Source organism: Pongo pygmaeus, chromosome 3 (genome assembly GCF_028885625.2).
Source record: "Pongo pygmaeus isolate AG05252 chromosome 3, NHGRI_mPonPyg2-v2.0_pri, whole genome shotgun sequence".
Taxonomy (NCBI): domain Eukaryota; kingdom Metazoa; phylum Chordata; class Mammalia; order Primates; family Hominidae; genus Pongo; species Pongo pygmaeus.
Window position 1 is genome coordinate 67,380,845 of NC_072376.2, and position 17,064 is coordinate 67,397,908.

The following is a 17,064-nucleotide window of genomic DNA, read 5'->3' on the forward strand; positions in this document are numbered from 1 at the left end:
TGTTTCCTTTCCTGCTTTATTTTTGTTTATAGCACTTACTACTCTAATATACTACACTAGTCCCTGCTTATCTGCATGGGATATTTTCCAAGACCCAAGACTGCCAGTAGATTCCTGAAACTATCCATAGTCCTGAATCCTGTATATACTGTGTTTTTTTCTATACATACCTATGATGAAGTTTAATTTGTAAATTAGGCACAGTAAGAGATTAACAATAACTAATAAAAATTAGAACAGTTATAATAATATACTATACTAAAAGTTATAGGAATGGGGTCTCTCTCTATCTCTGTCTCAAAATATCTTATTGTATGTAATATTTTTGGACCACAGGTAAGTGAAACCATGGAAAGCAAAACCATGGATAAGGATGGGCTGCTGTTTATGTTTTACTTCTTTTGCTTTTTAATTGTTTTCTCTAATTAGAATGTAAATTGTATGAAAGCAGGGAGTTTGTTTTGTGCACTGCTGTATTCGTAGACTCGTGCCTAGAACATAGTAGGTGCTCAATGAATGCTTCTGAATGAATAATGTAAGTTGCAAGTTGTATTAATTTGGCCCCTGATTTGAATATAATATTCAATTTGTATTGAATATAAATACAAAGTGTAGAGTTTTATCTTATAGGATTATTTTATATTTTAAGAGGAGTTAAATCATATTATTTAAGATGAGGATTTCTGTATCCACCAAAAATCTCAGAATTTATGATAGAAATATGTAGTTTCTGGGAACTTATACAGTTACTCCAGCAATACAGTGCTATTATCACATTCAAAGAATTTTGAAATCCTCTGCTAAATATCACTTAAGAAGTTGTGGAAGATATAAAGGCAATTTTTTTTAATTTAATGCGAGTTATCTACTGACTCACTCAAAGAAATTTTCAACCCTAAGTGACATTACCCTGTGTGATTCTGTATTTTATTCATCAGATTTAGCAGAAAGTGACTTTTTGTTGTTTTAAAAAGTATTCTGGCTAATATTTGCTGATATAGAGACTATTATAAAGAATATGCTGGAAAATCCGAGGTGATTCCTCTGAAGTAGTGTCAGCATTCATTTGGATATATAGATGCTGCCATGTTTGTTTTTTTGTTAAATAATATTATCTTACAAATATACTATTTTTCTTTAAAATTTCAAGTATCTGAAGTACTTACTTTTTTTTCTTTAAAATTAATGGACTCCTATTTGTTTAAGCAATATTAAGATGATATAATGGAACCTACAACTTGACTAGCCATTTTATAAATTAGGACTTTCAAAACCAAAACTGTAATGCCAAACTTCTTGTAGTATTCTCTCCAGGACAAGAAACACACAAATAAAAAGTGATGCAGTCAGTAAATATCATATACAGACTTGTTTGAAAGCTATCATTAGACTAATGTAATCCATAAGTTATGTTTTTGTGCAAGATTGACATATTTTCATATCGTTTTTTATTTTAGAGCATTGGGGAGTCAGCAATGTCCGTTGTGTTAAATCAGCTGCTGCCCATGATTAAGCCTGTAACCCAGAGAACCAATGAGGACTACAGCCCTGAGGAACTGCTGATCCTTCTCATATATATTTATTCTGTCACTGGAGAGCTCACAGTAGATAAAGACCTGTGTGAAGCAGAAGAAAAAGTCAAGAAAGCATTGGCTCAGGTCTTCTGTGAGGAATCTGAATTGTCACCTTTGCTGCAAAAAATTACGGGTGAGTGTCTAACAAAGATATGGGACACAAACATCACTGATACACGAAACAGGTTTCAAAATAAATACTGTTTTGGGAAGAGGAGGTAGCCATCTTCACTGGAGTTGTTTGGAATTTCATGAGGCCTGATGAATGCTAGCCAGCCTATAGCAACAGTCCCCAACATTTTTGGCACCAAGGGCAGCCATCAGGGGACAGGGATGGAGGTGCATGGTTTCATGATGAAACCGTTCCACCTCACATCATCGGGCATTAGTTACAGTCTCAAGGAGCATGCAACCTAGATCCCTCATGTGTGCAGTTCACAGTAGGGTTCACACTCCTATGAGAATCGAATGCTGCCGCTGATCTGACAGAAGGCAGAGCTCAGGCAGTAATGCTTGCTTGCCCACTGCACACCTCCTGCTGTGCCCAGTTCCTAACAGGCCATGGACAGGTACCTGTCTGCAGCCCGGAGTTAGGGACCCCTGGCCTATAGGATTAGAGGTTTCCACTGCAGTATTTTTCTGCGATGGTATGGTAGTGACATGGCCTCTCTTCTAATTGCTTGTCTAATTAATACTCCTTAGAGCCTAGACCTTGTTAAAATAGCAAAATACAGAGCGTATTATCTGTAAGGAAAAATAAAAGGTAGTACATCCTATTCAAAGAGTTTCCTATTGATATATTCTCTGTGAGATTGTCATTTCAAACTTTAAAAACTGTTTCTTTGAGATGTTACACAATATTATAGGACTGGAAATTGCCATTTTCAGTAGTGTTTTTTATATATATATATAAAAAATACATATATTCTAATTTCCAATGTATATATACCTGTGTGTGTATGTATATATATACACACCTGTATATATATGTCCAGTATATATATCTATGTGTATATATAATATATATCATATATAAGTCCATGTATATACATGTATATGTATATATACACATGCACACACACACACACGTGTGTATATATAACATATATACTTATATACACACACATATATACACACATATATTACATATGTGGGTGTGTATTTTTTTTTTAATTAAATAGAGATGGGGTCTCACTATGTTGCCCAGGCTGATCTCAAACTCCTGGGCTCAAGCGATCCTCTCTCCTTGGCCTCTCAAAGTGCAGAGATTACAACTGTCAACCACCATGCCCAGCCTTATATTTTGACTTTTCTTATTTTATTTTGAATTTGAATTAATTGGTATTATCCAGAATAATACCTAAACATCCCAGTAAAGTAGGATCTGCTAATTTTAGGGACATATAATTAAACATCATAAAATCTAACTACCTTCATTTCCAATAATAACTGCAATATAACTCATGAAGGCATTCATGTTATTTTGTATCAAATTCAATATTATTATTTATATTTTTTGTAAAGCTAATTTCCATGAGTATGGATTGAGCCTGTCTATCTGAAAGTAAGAAGTTATTAAAAGTTCTATGTGAAATGCGAGTACTTTAAAAATGTACCACATTTCCATTCATTTGCTGGTGTGTGTGTGTGTGTGTGTGTGTGTGTGTGTGTGTTTAGGTATATGAAGACTTCTTCATTCAGAAAGTTGCAGCTGAGGCAGCTTATATTATCCTCCATCTTTTCCTCTTGTCCTCTGTTGGGCCTCTCTGGGAGGAGTGTCCAGACTTCTCAGGAGCAGGATGTGCAGCTGTAAACCTTAGTCTCTCATGCATGTGAACTTTACTTTGTGCCCACTGTTGACCTTTCTTATGGTTGGTTATAGAAAATGAAACCCTGTCAAGATGGAAATTGAATGAACTTTCCACAGAAATGAAACATTTTCTTGCTTAGTATAAAACCTAAAACCTAAATCCATTTCAGGCCAACTTAAAATCCATTTAAGAAAAACTTAAAGCCATTTCATTAAGTATAACACTATATGTGATAGCGTGTGTTTGGCCATCAATAAATATCAACTTAGAAAGTTTTAATATGATATACAGTGCTTGGAAGAGTGCTGGGATTCAAAGTAGGCTTGAATGCTAGGAGAATTTAATTAAAAGTTATTCCTAAGAAGCATAATTTTGGAAACAGATAACGAGATGACATGTTTTAACCAAGGTTATTTGGATAGCTTTTTTAAACATTTATATGTTGCTATGGTACTTTTGGAACTGAAATCATGCTGTAAGAATATTCATTTGATATTCACTCAAGGTGTTCATTGGCCCAGCACTTCATTTTTTAATTAGTTTCTCTATTTATGGTTGCTTAGGATATTGCATGTTCTTGCTTTTAAAATACTTCTGTGCGTTCATACTAATATTAGGAAAATTTGTATATTCAGAAGTTAAAGATTAAAAATTAAGAATATGTGGAAATTTTGGCATATTTTTAAGTTTTAGAGACATCTTATAATACTAAGTACACATTGCAGCTTAGATTAACTTTGGATATACACTTTAAACAGGGTAAAGAAGATGTCAAATAAATTTGACATATTCAAACTTACCACTGGAACACACACACACACATTTTTTCAGCCTTTGTGAAGACCAATAGGACTTTATTTCTGAAGATAGACTTACTTGGTCAGTATAGACATACATCTTACTAAGTATGTTGAGAAATCAAAAATGTACTAAAAAGAAGCATTTGTGTTTTCAGTTACTGCTGAAATGATTATTGATTTACATCTCAGGATAAAAAGCATAGTATTGGGGCAGTGGTGACTCTGACTCGGTCTTGTAGAATAGGAAAGGATATCCCAGTACATATTGGAAAACTGAATTGCCTTCCAAATGTGCTTTGTGTGTGCTAGAACTAGGTTAGCCTGGCTTTTACAGCAAACTTGACTACAGTTTGCTGTTGGAAAGTTGGCATAAGGTTTGCACTCATGTTATTCTGATGTACAGTTTTGGCTTTCTTCTTACTGAATGGCAAAATTTATTGTATGCCTCATGCACATTTTGTGGTTGATGAAAATTTGGTTAAAAAGAATTATTGAAAATAAGGAATCGATTAACAATTGAATAGCAATTCTACTTTTTATATAGTGCTTTAGTTTTATAGGTTTGGATAATCCTAAAAGACACATTTCTGAACACCAGTTCCAAGTGTTGATATCTGAAAGATCAAAATCCCTAAAGCCTAAGTTCCTAACATCTAAAATCCTGAAAATCACAAACACAGGGTAGTTGAATAATGTTTGGTGGAACCATTTTCTTGTTATTGTCTTTATTTGGAAATTAAGTATGTTTTAAGAAAATGTGCATGGTTGTCAAGTTGACAAGGGGTGGTGGACTTGTGGACTTAATTTTACTTGTCAACTTGACTGTATTAAAGAATACCTAGAAATCTGGTAAGACATTATTTTGGGTGTGTCTGTGAAGGTGTTTCAGAGGAAATGAGTGTGTGAGCCTGAGTGGATTTGGTGGGGAAGATCAACCCTTGGTGTTGGTGGGCAGCATCCAAACAGCTGGGGCCGGGATAGAACTATAATAATACAGAAAGCAAATTGGTCTTTCTCTGAGAGCTGGGACAGACTTTTCTTTTGCTGCCTTAGACATCAGAACTCCAGGCTTGCTGGACTTTAGACTCCAGAACTTACATCACTGATCCCCAGAATCCTGAGGCTTCTTCAGCCTGAGCCATGTTACCAACATCCAGTATAAATTGGAGGTATAAAATGTGTAGAGACTTTCAAAGAGTTCTAACTGATTTAATGTTTTTTTTTTTCAAATTTGACTCCACAAATCTACATTATCACGACACTGACTTTGTGTGTAAGCATTGTACATGTATATAAAAACATTGAAACTTCCTCAATAAATGAAGAGGTGTCCTTTTCATACATCTGCACTTGTGAAAGACAAAATTTCTCAAAATCTTGGCTCTTGTGAGTGGTGACTCGTGTGTTTTGTTTTGTTTTTTTCCTGTCTCAGTCATCTTGGTTTTTGATCAATCTTGTCAAAAGACATAGGTTGTTCATCATAGTAATTCAGATGATTGCAGTTACATAAAGCTGGGTGCACACAATTACCAATTAGAGGGATATATGTATACATTTCGCTTTTTGACCCTATTTCTCTATAAATGTACTTCCTCTCATCTTAACTGTTATACCCCTGTGACTGTCATTAGTATACCTGAGTGTTTATGCTTACAAAAATATAGATTATCATTGGCTGTTTTATTTTGTAAAGTGGCTTATGGAGTGTTCTGTCATGTTGTTTATCAAATAAATCACCTTTAAAAAATGTAAATATCTTTAAAGATTAAAAAAATTTTTTTTTTAATTTTATTTTATTATCATTATACTTTAAGTTTAGGGTACATGTGCACAATGTGCAGGTTAGTTACATATGTATACATGTGCCATGCTGCTGTGCTGTACCCATTAACTCGTCATTTAGCATTAGGTATATCTCCTAAAGCTATCCCTCCCCCCTCCCCCCACCCCACAACAGTCCCCAGAGTGTGATGTTCCCCTTCCTGTGTCCATGTGTTCTCATTGTTCAATTCCCACCTATGAGTGAGAATATGCGGTGTTTGGTTTTTTGTTCTTGCAATAGTTTACTGAGAATCATGATTTCCAGTTTCATCCATGTCCCTACAAAGGACATGAACTCATCATTTTTTATGGCTGCATAGTATTCCATGGTGTATATGTGCCACATTTTCTTAATCCAGTCTATCATTGTTGGACATTTGGATTGGTTCCAAGTCTTTGCTATTGTGAATAGTGCTGCAATAAACATACATGTGCATGTGTCTTTATAGCAGCATGACTTATAGTCCTTTGGGTATATACCCAGTAATGGGATGGCTGGGTCAAATGGTATTTCTAGTTCGAGATCCCTGAGGAATCGCCACACCGACTTCCACAAGGGTTGAACTAGTTTACAGTCCCACCAACAGTGTAAAAGTATTCCTATTTCTCCACATCCTCTCCAGCACTTGTTGTTTCCTGACTTTTTAATGATCGCCATTCTAACTGGTGTGAGATGGTATCTCATTGTGGTTTTGATTTGCATTTCTCTGATGGCCAGTGATGGTGAGCATTTTTTCACGTGTTTTTTGGCTGCATAAATGTCTTCTTTTGAGAAGTGTCTGCTCATGTCCTTCGCCCACTTTTTGATGGGGTTGTTTGTTTTTTTCTTGTAAATTTGTTTGAGTTCATTGTAGATTCTGGATATTAGCCCTTTGTCAGATGAGTAGGTTGCGAAAATTTTCTCCCATTTTGTAGGTTGCCTGTTGACTGTGATGGTAGTTTCTTTTGCTGTGCAGAAGCTCTTTAGTTTAATGAGATCCCATTTGTCAATTTTGGCTTTTGTTGCCATTGCTTTTGGTGTTTTAGACATGAAGTCCTTGCCCATGCCTATGTCCTGAATGGTATTGCCTAGGTTTTCTTCTAGGGTTTTTATGGTTTGAGGACTAACGTTTAAGTCTTTAATCCATCTGGAATTAATTTTTGTATAAGGTGTAAGGAAGGGATCCAGTTTCAGCTTTCTACATATGGCTAGCCAGTTTTCCCAGCACCATTTGTTAAATAGGGAATCCTTTCCCCATTGCTTGTTTTTCTCAGGTTTGTCAAAGATCAGATAGTTGTAGATATGTGGCGTTATTTTTTAGGGCTCTGTTCTGTTCCATTGATCTATATCTCTGTTTTGGTACCAGTACCATGCTGTTTTGGTTACTGTAGCCTTGTAGTATAGTTTGAAGTCAGATAGCATGATGCCTCCAGCTTTGTTCTTTTGGCTTAGGATTGACTTGGCGATGCGGGCTCTTTTTTGGTTCCATATGAACTTTAAAGTAGTTTTTTCCAATTCTCTGAAGAAAGTCATTGGTAGCTTGATGGGGATGGCATTGAATCTATAAATTACCTTGGGCAGTATGGCCATTTTCATGATATTGATTCTTCCTACCCATGAGCATGGAATGTTCTTCCATTTGTTTGTATCCTCTTTTATTTCCTTGAGCAGTGGTTTGTAGTTCTCCTTGAAGAGGTCCTTCATGTCCTTTGTAAGTTGGATTCCTAGGTATTTTATTCTCTTCGAAGCAATTGTGAATGGGAGTTCACTTATGTTTTGGCTCTCTGTCTGTTATTGGTGTATAAGAATGCTTGTGATTTTTGTACATTGATTTTGTATCCTGAGACTTTGCTGAAGTTGCTTATCAGCTTCAGGAGATTTTGGGCTGAGACAGTGGGGTTTTCTAGACATTCAATCATGTCATCTGCAAACAGGGACAATTTGACTTCCTCTTTTCCAAATTGAATGCCCTTTATTTCCTTCTCCTGCCTGATTGCCCTGGCCAGAACTTCCAACACTATGTTGAATAGGAGTGGTGAGAGAGGGCATCCCTGTCTTGTGCCAGTTTTCAAAGGGGATGCTTCCAGTTTTTGCCCATTCAGTATGATATTGGCTGTGGGTTTGTCATAGACAGCTCTTATTATTTTGAGATACGTCCCGTCAATACGTAATTTATTGAGAGTTTTTAGCATGAAGGGTTGTTGAATTTTGTCAAAGGCCTTTTCTGCATCTATTGAGATAATCATGTGGCTTTTGTCTTTGGTTCTGTTTATATGCTGGATTACATTTATTGATTTGCGTATATTGAACCAGCCTTGCATCCCAGGGATGAAGCCCAGTTGATCATGGTGAATAAGCTTTTTGGTGTGCTGCTGGATTCGGTTTGCCAGTATTTTATTGAGGATTTTTGCATCAATGTTCATCAAGGATATTGGTATAAAATTCTCTTTTTTGGTTGTGTCTCTGCCCGGCTTTGGTATCAGGATGATGCTGCCCTCATAAAATGAGTTAAGGAGGATTCCCTCTTTTTCTGTTGATTAGAATAGTTTCAGAAGGAATGGTACCAGTTCCTCCTGGATTATGCTTTTAGGATTGCAATGGTTAGGATTTCAGCTTTAGGGGTTCTGATCTTTTAGTATTTCAACATTAAGGATTAGGGAGTTCAGGACTGCATCTTTTGGGTATATGATTGGCTACCCTGCATTACCATCTTAACTGTTGATAGGATCAAGAAAGTAACCATTTTTGTATACTAAAAATTTAAGTGTGCTAACATCACCCAACTGATAAACAGTAGAGCCTGGAATTGAGCCCAGGTATTCTGGATCTGTAGCCCATGTCTTTAAACATGGTATTCTAAACCTGCCACAACCTCACCTCTGGTAACCATTTCATGTATTATATTCTGTAACTCATGTTTGCTTACATATATCATTTTATGCCGTGCATGCTCAGCCATCCCATTATGTTCTTGTTTTCTGAACAGAGAATTAATATTCTGGTTAATATGTTAGATATTGCCTAGGCTTTTTAATCTGTCTATATTAGCTACTTATAGATCTTGCCATACCTCCCTATTTTTATGAATGTATCCTCTTTAGTTTCTGCATTGTTATAAAGAAATTAAAGTATCACTTCAAGCCATTGAAATCTATTGGTTGCCCAGCTTTCTAAAAGAAGGCTAGGAAACTTAAATTTTGTTTATTTCAATAATATCTCTTGACAGTGATTGCCCTGTGGATTACAATTTATATTTTCTTTTATCTGTTAAATATGTAGTTTACTTTTGACAGTTTCTTTAATTTCTCTATATTCTTCCCTTGTATGGAAAGGCAATACAAATCTCTGACAAAATGAAGCAAAACAAAACAAAAATTTAAGCATACTCAATGGCAGCATACTCTTTTACTTTTATTCTGTTCACTTTTTAATAGATACTTTTGAGGAGATTTCTAGCGTGGTGGGCAAAAATTCACTTTTCTACTCACACAAAATAACAAGGGTTGGCTCTCTGCTTTTCAAGGGTAGGGAGCTGTAAAAAGAAAATTGGTACAGCCAAGTATGTTGATTAGTGTTATGCTTTCTCAGTCATGCTAAGTTCTAAGAGAGTATCAGTTTCAACATACGTTAGTGTTTGCATGGCAGTCAGAAGAGAAAACAAGGAAAACGATTTGAATTTTCTTCAGAGAACGAAATCAAAACACTATTTTTAAAGATCTGTGTAAACTTGGAATGTCATCATATAGAGAGGTATATCAAAAAAAGCATAGTGTTTGGATGTAGAAATTCTTGATTTGAAAGTCTGGGCTCTGCTGTTTTTCAGCAGTGAGTGTTAGTGGGCAAATCATCCATCCTTGAACCTTGATATAAACATAACTGCCCTATTGACCATTCTTGATTTTGCTGAGAATAAAATGATGTTATGTGTGTTAACTAATGTTTGGTCCATCTAGTATTATAGATAGGCTATTTTTCTCCCACCACCATTATGATTTTGATAGCATCTAGCTGTCATATAGGGTAGTGCTTCCTCACCCTTTTCTCATCATGTGCATAGACAATGAGAATGTTTGCATAGTAGATTGAGGTAAGTGGACGAGACTCTTATGATCAAAGGCAACCAGCCCTGGGGGCCCTGGCCAGTCTAGGTCCTACCCAGTTGACCTGTGGACTGAGGTGAAGCAGCAGCTTGGCACACCTCTGACCTATTAGGAGCAAACCAATGCTTTAGGGTATATCGGTCAGAAGGCTCTGAATCAGGAAACAAAGGAAAACAAGACTTTAATATTACTTTTTGACACAAAAAACTACTTTGGAAAAATTTGTTTTGCTAAACATGTTTTGTTATTACTCATTGATTTACTCATATTATTACTCATTGATTTTCCCTGTTATTTCTATAGTATCTTTAAAGTCCAGGTCAACAAGGGCTAGATCTGTTTAGGCTTAGTGTAATGCTAGAGAATGAATAACTCGAAGTATCTAAAAATGCAGTGGTTCATGATAGAGGCATGATAATACCCTAAGAACTGTAATTTACATTTATCAAACTCTTATTTTACTGTTGATAATTTGGGACTATCAGTTACTATATCTTTATATGCATTAGGATACCCAGTTGTATACAATGGAAAATTTACCATATTAGCATAACATCTGGGATTTATTTTTCTAAGCAAGAAGTCCAGACAGAATTCATGCTCTTTCTGACTTCCTCCTTCACTGTCCTAGGTGTGGTTTTTATCATCATGGTCATGTGCTGGATGCTTCCCCTCCAGGGAGAAGTGTCCATGCTTTGGGCAAGAAGTGAGGAAGGATGAAGGTAAAAGGCATATGCTAGCCAAATCTGTCCTTTTTTTATTAGGAAAACAATAGCTTTCTTGAAAGCCCCACTCAGAAGACTTCATCCTTGGCTAGATCTGGGTTTCATGGCAGCCTCTGACTGCAAGAGAATCTGATGAGTGTATATTTTAACTGGGTGTATATTTGTCATAAACAAAGTAAGGCTTCTGTTAGAAGATAGAAGGTGAAAATGTACATCAGGTAGGAAACTTGTATTTGCTACAATTACAGACTTCTCTAACAGAGGAAATTCTAAGGCAAGATACTGTGAGTTGGAGTGATGCCCAGTGTTTTAATATTACAGTTATAATATTAAAATTTTTTACAGTATATACTGAAATAATGATCTATTGTGTGCTGGACTTATAAACATTCTCAGATTGTCAATATTTATTGACCACATTTATGTACCTAGCATTAGTCTAAGCTCTCTAGCATTGAAACCCTGGGACAGTGGTAATAGAATGTAGAGGCTCTGAGCACAGGATTTGGAGTCAAGTGGATCTGGGTTCTGGTTTTGACTCTGACTCTTAGTAGTTGTGTGCTGATTTCCATAAACTTGCATGTCTAATAAATGTAGCCAAAATATCTGAATTCAAGTGAAATGTATCTGTAATACGAACTTCTCTTTGGGAGAATTTGTTTGCAGATACACTACTAGTTTTTCAAACATGGTTTGGGACAGAAAATATGGTATTGTGTCTAAATCTGGAAATGGTAGAGTTAGTTTTCATTGTGTTTTCAGGTTTTCCGTGGCAATTCTTTCCTTTAATCCATCAAAGTATACTTTTTGGGAGTTTTATAGATGTCTGGGTTTTTATGGTAGGTAAAAGGAGTCATAAGGCATAATATTATTGTGTTTTATTGATGGAAATGTTCTCAACAATTATCTAGTCTATTCGCTTTGCTCATGAGGACAACAAGGTTAATTGAGGCCACAAAAGGTTATTTGACTTGCCTCAAATCACCAGTCATAGCCTGTTCAATGAGGGGATAGGACTAGGGTTTGTGTCTCCCAATTCCCAGTCCAGAATTCCTTTTACTAGACCAGTGATTCCCAACCTTTGGCTTACGGATCCCTGGGAAAACATAAGACTTAGTGCAAAGGTTCACTGCTTCATGTGTGCTTTATGTATCATCCATGAACTAAATATTACTCTCGCATATAAATATACAAATATTTGTAGATACAGTTGTGATTTATAGAAGATAAATTTATTTAAAGATAGTGTTGAGGTTACATAATTTTTTCCCATTTTTCAATTAACAGATATCAAAAGCATAATTATATTGTGTCTTCATACTTTAAAAATGGTTGAAACCATGGGTTAGCACAGGAATCTCAAACTCAGGTATTTACAGAGGCTAGCAAGAAATATAAATAAGTAAAGTAGGTTAGGTTTTGGGGAAACAACAGTGAAAATGCAATGATAAATGGCAGGGATGTATAGTCTTACTAAAAGGGGCAATAGGGAGTGGTGGAGACTGTGTCAAACTGGAGATCCTTTTTCTTTTTGAGATGAAGTCTCGCTCTGTTGCCAGGCTGGAGTGCAGTGGTACGATCTTGGCTCACTGCAACCTCTCTCTCCCAGGTTCCAGCGATTCTCCTGCCTCAGCCTCCCGAGTAGCTGAGACTACAGGCACGTACCACCATGCCCAGCTAATTTTTTATATTTTTTGTACAGATGGGGTTTCACCATGTTGGCCAGGATGGTCTCGATCTCTGATCTCTTGACCTTGTGATCCGCCTACCTCGGCCTCCCAAAGTGCTGGGGTTATAGGCGTGAGCCACCACGCCTGGCCTGAGATCCTCTTATTTTTGCCGGGGCAGCATGAGTCTGGTATTGCCATCTCTCAAGAAACCAGGAATCTGGATTTTTAAAAATTTGAAATCACCAAAGTTTAAGAAATTGGTTTATTTTCCAAAACATTACATGAGTCAAAGAAATCTCATTGGTGGACAGAATTCAGCTTGTGGACTTAACAATTTCCAGTCTTTATTCTAGAGCCCCGGCCTTAGGCATTGGTTACAGAGGAATGCTTTTGAATCTCTAACTCTAGAAATTATTAGAAATCTAAAAGATCTCCAGATGGATAAAATGATGCCCTGTACTTTTATCAGAAAGCAAGGGAAAGTACCCAATGATCTCCTTTTTTGATTACTTTTAACTAAAACAAAAAAATTACATTTGTTTACATTTTAATCTGGCTTAAGTTTACTAGTGATGTAGAATAGGTTTTTTTTTTTTTTCAAATAGATTCTATAAAGTTACCATTTAAGTGGAAGTAGGCTTCTCATAGAACTCTGTCTATTGAACAGAAAAGGCTGAGAGGCAGTTTTGGGTTAAATACAAGGCAGACATCTCTGGAAACTACAGCCAGCTAGAACGTCTGATTTACTCCATGAGAAGAGCTTCCCAGCATGAGGAACTGACACTGGGCCTTCTGCATTGGTAGGAATTGCACTAATTGAGTTCTAGGACTTTAAGAAACTAGAATGTGAAAAGTAAGTTTTATGGAAAAGTGTGAGGCTCTCCTCCTGTTCTGTCAAGATGGTATGTTTTCTAGCTACATCTGTATCTGTGCTTCCTTTGCTATTTAATTCCCAAAACTTTGACATAAAATAATGGTATAGAGATTCCTGTTACTCGAATTGGAATAATCAAAAGCTTCACATTTATTTGCATAAAATGTATAAATTACCTTTGTAGTGAACCATGCTTTTTAAAAATTATCATCAACTTTTTAAAAATTTTGATTTTAGTTCTTCTGTAAATTTTTTCTTCTCTATTTTTCTCACCTATTCATTACCTTGTTTAAGTTCAACCATGTATAACAAATGAGGAAAGACAGGTCTGGTTTAAAAAGCACTGTTTTTTTTTAAATTTTATTTTATTGTGATAAGAACAATTAACATGAGATCTACCCTCTTAGCAAGTTTTAAAGTGTACAATACAGTATTGTTAACCATAGGCACCATGTTGCACAGCAGAATAAGTAGAATAAGTTCTACTCTTTCACCTTACGTAACTGAAACTTTATGCCCATTGATTAGCAAGCAACTCCCCAGTTCCCCTCACCCCAGCCCTGGGTAACCATCATTTCACTCTTTGATTCTATGAATTTGCCTATACCTCATATAAATGGACTCACACAGTATGTGCCCGTCTGTGACTGGCTTATTTCACTTACTGTAATGTCCTCAAGATTCATCCATGTTGTCACATATTACAGAATTTTCTTCTTTTTTAAGGTTGAATAAATAGTCCATTGTTTCAAAGAGATATTGGCGTTCTGGTATTCCCTGAAGCACTATTCATAATAGTCAAGCTATGGAAACAACCTAAATGTTCATTGACAGACAAATGGAAAGCAGTGTTCTTAAAGACACTGGGAAGGCAGGCATAGTCTAGTGAGCTTTCAATTGGGGTTCTCTTACATTCCCCACTAGAAATCTAACAGAGCAGAGTCTTATCAACTGTGAATGAGGAAGGAGTTGAGGATTTGTTTTTCCTTGGGTTGTGGAAGGCAGCTCATGGTAATGTCTTCAGCTCTAGTTTCCAAAGGAAACCATGTATGTATTCTTATCCATAGTAAAACAAGGCCACATTCTACAAGCAGTAGTAAAAATCTATTTGCAATGATATGTTTATGTTATCTCTCTTCTTTGGAAAAGTCTGGGTCTAATGTAGACCATATAAAATTATTATTGTTCTTCATGGCTACCACTTAATTATACAAGCTTTCATCTCCATTAGCACAAGGCATGGACGTTTTGTTTATTATCTTTGAGAAGTTATGTCTTTCAAACTAAGCATTTTTCATACTTAGCCAAGTAATTTTCTCCAGCCTTGTAGAAAGTGAGTCTTCTTTATAACATATGAAGTACTTCCAAACAGAGAATTTTTTTTTTTTTTTTTTTTTTTTTTGAGACGGAGTCTCACACTGTCGCCCAGGCTGGAGTGCAGTGGCGCGATCTGGGCTCACTGCAAGCTCTGCCTCCCGGGTTCATGCCATTCTCCTGCCTCAGCCTCCCGAGTAGCTGGGACTACAGGTGCCCACCACCACGCCCGGCTAATTTCTTGTATTTTTAGTAGAGATGGGGTTTCACTGTGTTAGCCAGGATGGTCTCGATCTCCTGACCTTGTGATCCACCTGCCTTGGCCTCCCAATGTGCTGGGATTACAGGCGTGAGCCACCGCACCCGGCCTCAAACAGAGAATTGTAAAAGACAAGGAGCTAATAAGAATTTTTCCTCTTACGCTTCCCTTATTATCACCTCTGCATTCTTCTCTCATCCCACAGTTTTTCCTCAGTAATTCATCAAATTTCAGGATATGTATAGCTGCATATTTCTGCTCCTCAGGACACTATTACAATTGAAAGACAGTTTTCAGGATTTTGAAAATCTTTTCCTTCAAAAATTGTCCCTTAAACCTTGAGCATACCTCCTGGCTTGGTGGTGACAAGGATGTTGCTATGGCAACTGGAAGACTGATTCTACACGTCCATCACCAGCTTTCATGTCACCCACACTTGAATGAAAATTTTAGCTCATTACAGTAAGTGAAAGTGTACAAAACAATGACTGTCAAATCCACCCACTCAGCTAAAGGAAAACTTCAGGGTGTAGGGGGAACACTCATTTCAGAAAGGATTTTGCCTAATCTCTTGTTTCTAATTTAAATATTCTCATTTATTGTGCCATGCCAGTATTAGACTTTTCCATTACAGAATACATCTTCATTTCTAGTGTTTCAGATTTGTTATTTTAGGGCTGCCAAAACAAAACAAAAGAAAACAAAAAGCAGCTTTAAATACTTGTTTTCTATTGTGGTTTGCAACGTTGTTTGGTATAATAAGGTCTATTTTTTCTTTTGATTTCTAAGATTTCTGCTGGAAACTCTGACGAAGAACATATGTCTGCCAAAATCACTCCCAGGAGAAATGTTGGAATCGTTACATTTAGTTTTACTATCCAACATATTAAAATAGTTACCCATAGCACATATTACTAAACACTGTATCAGTGAAGTTTAAGATGTTTAATACATATTTAAAATATATCACAAGCTATGTAGAAAGATACTTAGAGCTTCCTATTGAGGTAGCTAACTAGTTAAGTAATTTTGCTAACATATTAAGGAATCACTACAAATTACTTTCTCCAGTACTTAATTTTTCCATGCCACATCACAAAAATGATTACTCTTATCTGAGACACTGGAATGAATCTTCTTCTACTATTATTTATATGTGTACAAATGCATGACACATACTGTCCATATCACCAATTTTTATGACAATGCTGGCAGTAATAATTGTCTTTGTAATTATACAATGAATTGTTTAAGAGATTAGCTATTACTGATTCTTGTTAACTCTACATTAGATACAATACATATTTCTCAATCATGAAAGAGAAGAGATGGAATGCATGGAACACAAGAGTGGTTTTCTTGAACACAAAGCTATGGATCAAATTGGAGAGATGATGTGATGTGGTTGAAAAGAGCACAGCGGGGAGGAGGCCGAATTTTCACTCCTAAGTATGCCCACAGTTGTGTAACCTGCAAGTCACTTAGCTCGCTGCAGACTCAGTATACTCATCATAAAATGAGAATCTTGTTTTAGACAAATCTAAGATCTCTTCTTTCTCTGCCATTCTATGGTTCCAGCTTCATATGCTTTTTATTTTTATCTGAATCAATATACTCCCTCATCCACTTCCAAATCAGCTCTTCCTCAGTACTATCTGTCTTTTTCAGGGTCACACCATCATCTCAGGAGGGAAGCAATGGAGTCATTGACTCACCTTCACCCCCACGGTAGGCAGCACCTCCCTGCAGCCCATTTCTGTTTCCTTTGATATGCTGTTCAGATCTCTCTAAAGATGCCTCTTTATCTCAGACACCCATTGGCCCATGGCCTTCTGTCTGACATCTCTGACTCGTTGCATACCCACCCATTCGTCCTGCATACTGATCCCAGGCAACATTCTTAAATTTAACTTTATATTTTAATGCCTTTAAGCTTTTTTTATCTATTATTACAGTAATAAATTCTCATTTTAGAAAATTTGGAATCATAAAGAACAAAGTAGAGCCCACATATAAATTTCATTTTGTTGGTACTGCCTTTTTCCTTTTTTTCTGCTGAATCATTCATTTTATGCTTAATGATTTAAAATCAGAGCACTTGGATTATTACGGTTATTAATTCTTAGTCATATATTT

General features: G+C 36.3%; 1 protein-coding gene across 8 annotated transcripts in view; it reads left to right on the plus strand.

The window, feature by feature from the left end:
- Nucleotides 1-17,064, plus strand: part of SCFD2 (sec1 family domain containing 2) — a 513,758-nt gene that overhangs the window by 232,417 nt on the left and 264,277 nt on the right. For 6 of the 8 annotated variants that reach the window (XR_010126050.1, XR_010126051.1, XM_054484287.2 and 3 more), the window contains exon 5: nucleotides 1,458-1,707. Coding sequence is in view for 6 of the 8 variants with exons in the window: in XM_054484287.2 (XP_054340262.2) it covers nucleotides 1,458-1,707 (250 nt within the window). In the remaining 2 variants the exon portion in view is untranslated. Of the gene's footprint in view, nucleotides 1-1,457; nucleotides 1,708-16,596; nucleotides 16,657-17,064 lie in introns of all 8 variants that reach the window. The other 2 variants (XM_063663689.1, XM_054484286.2) reach the window with 1 other exon arrangement.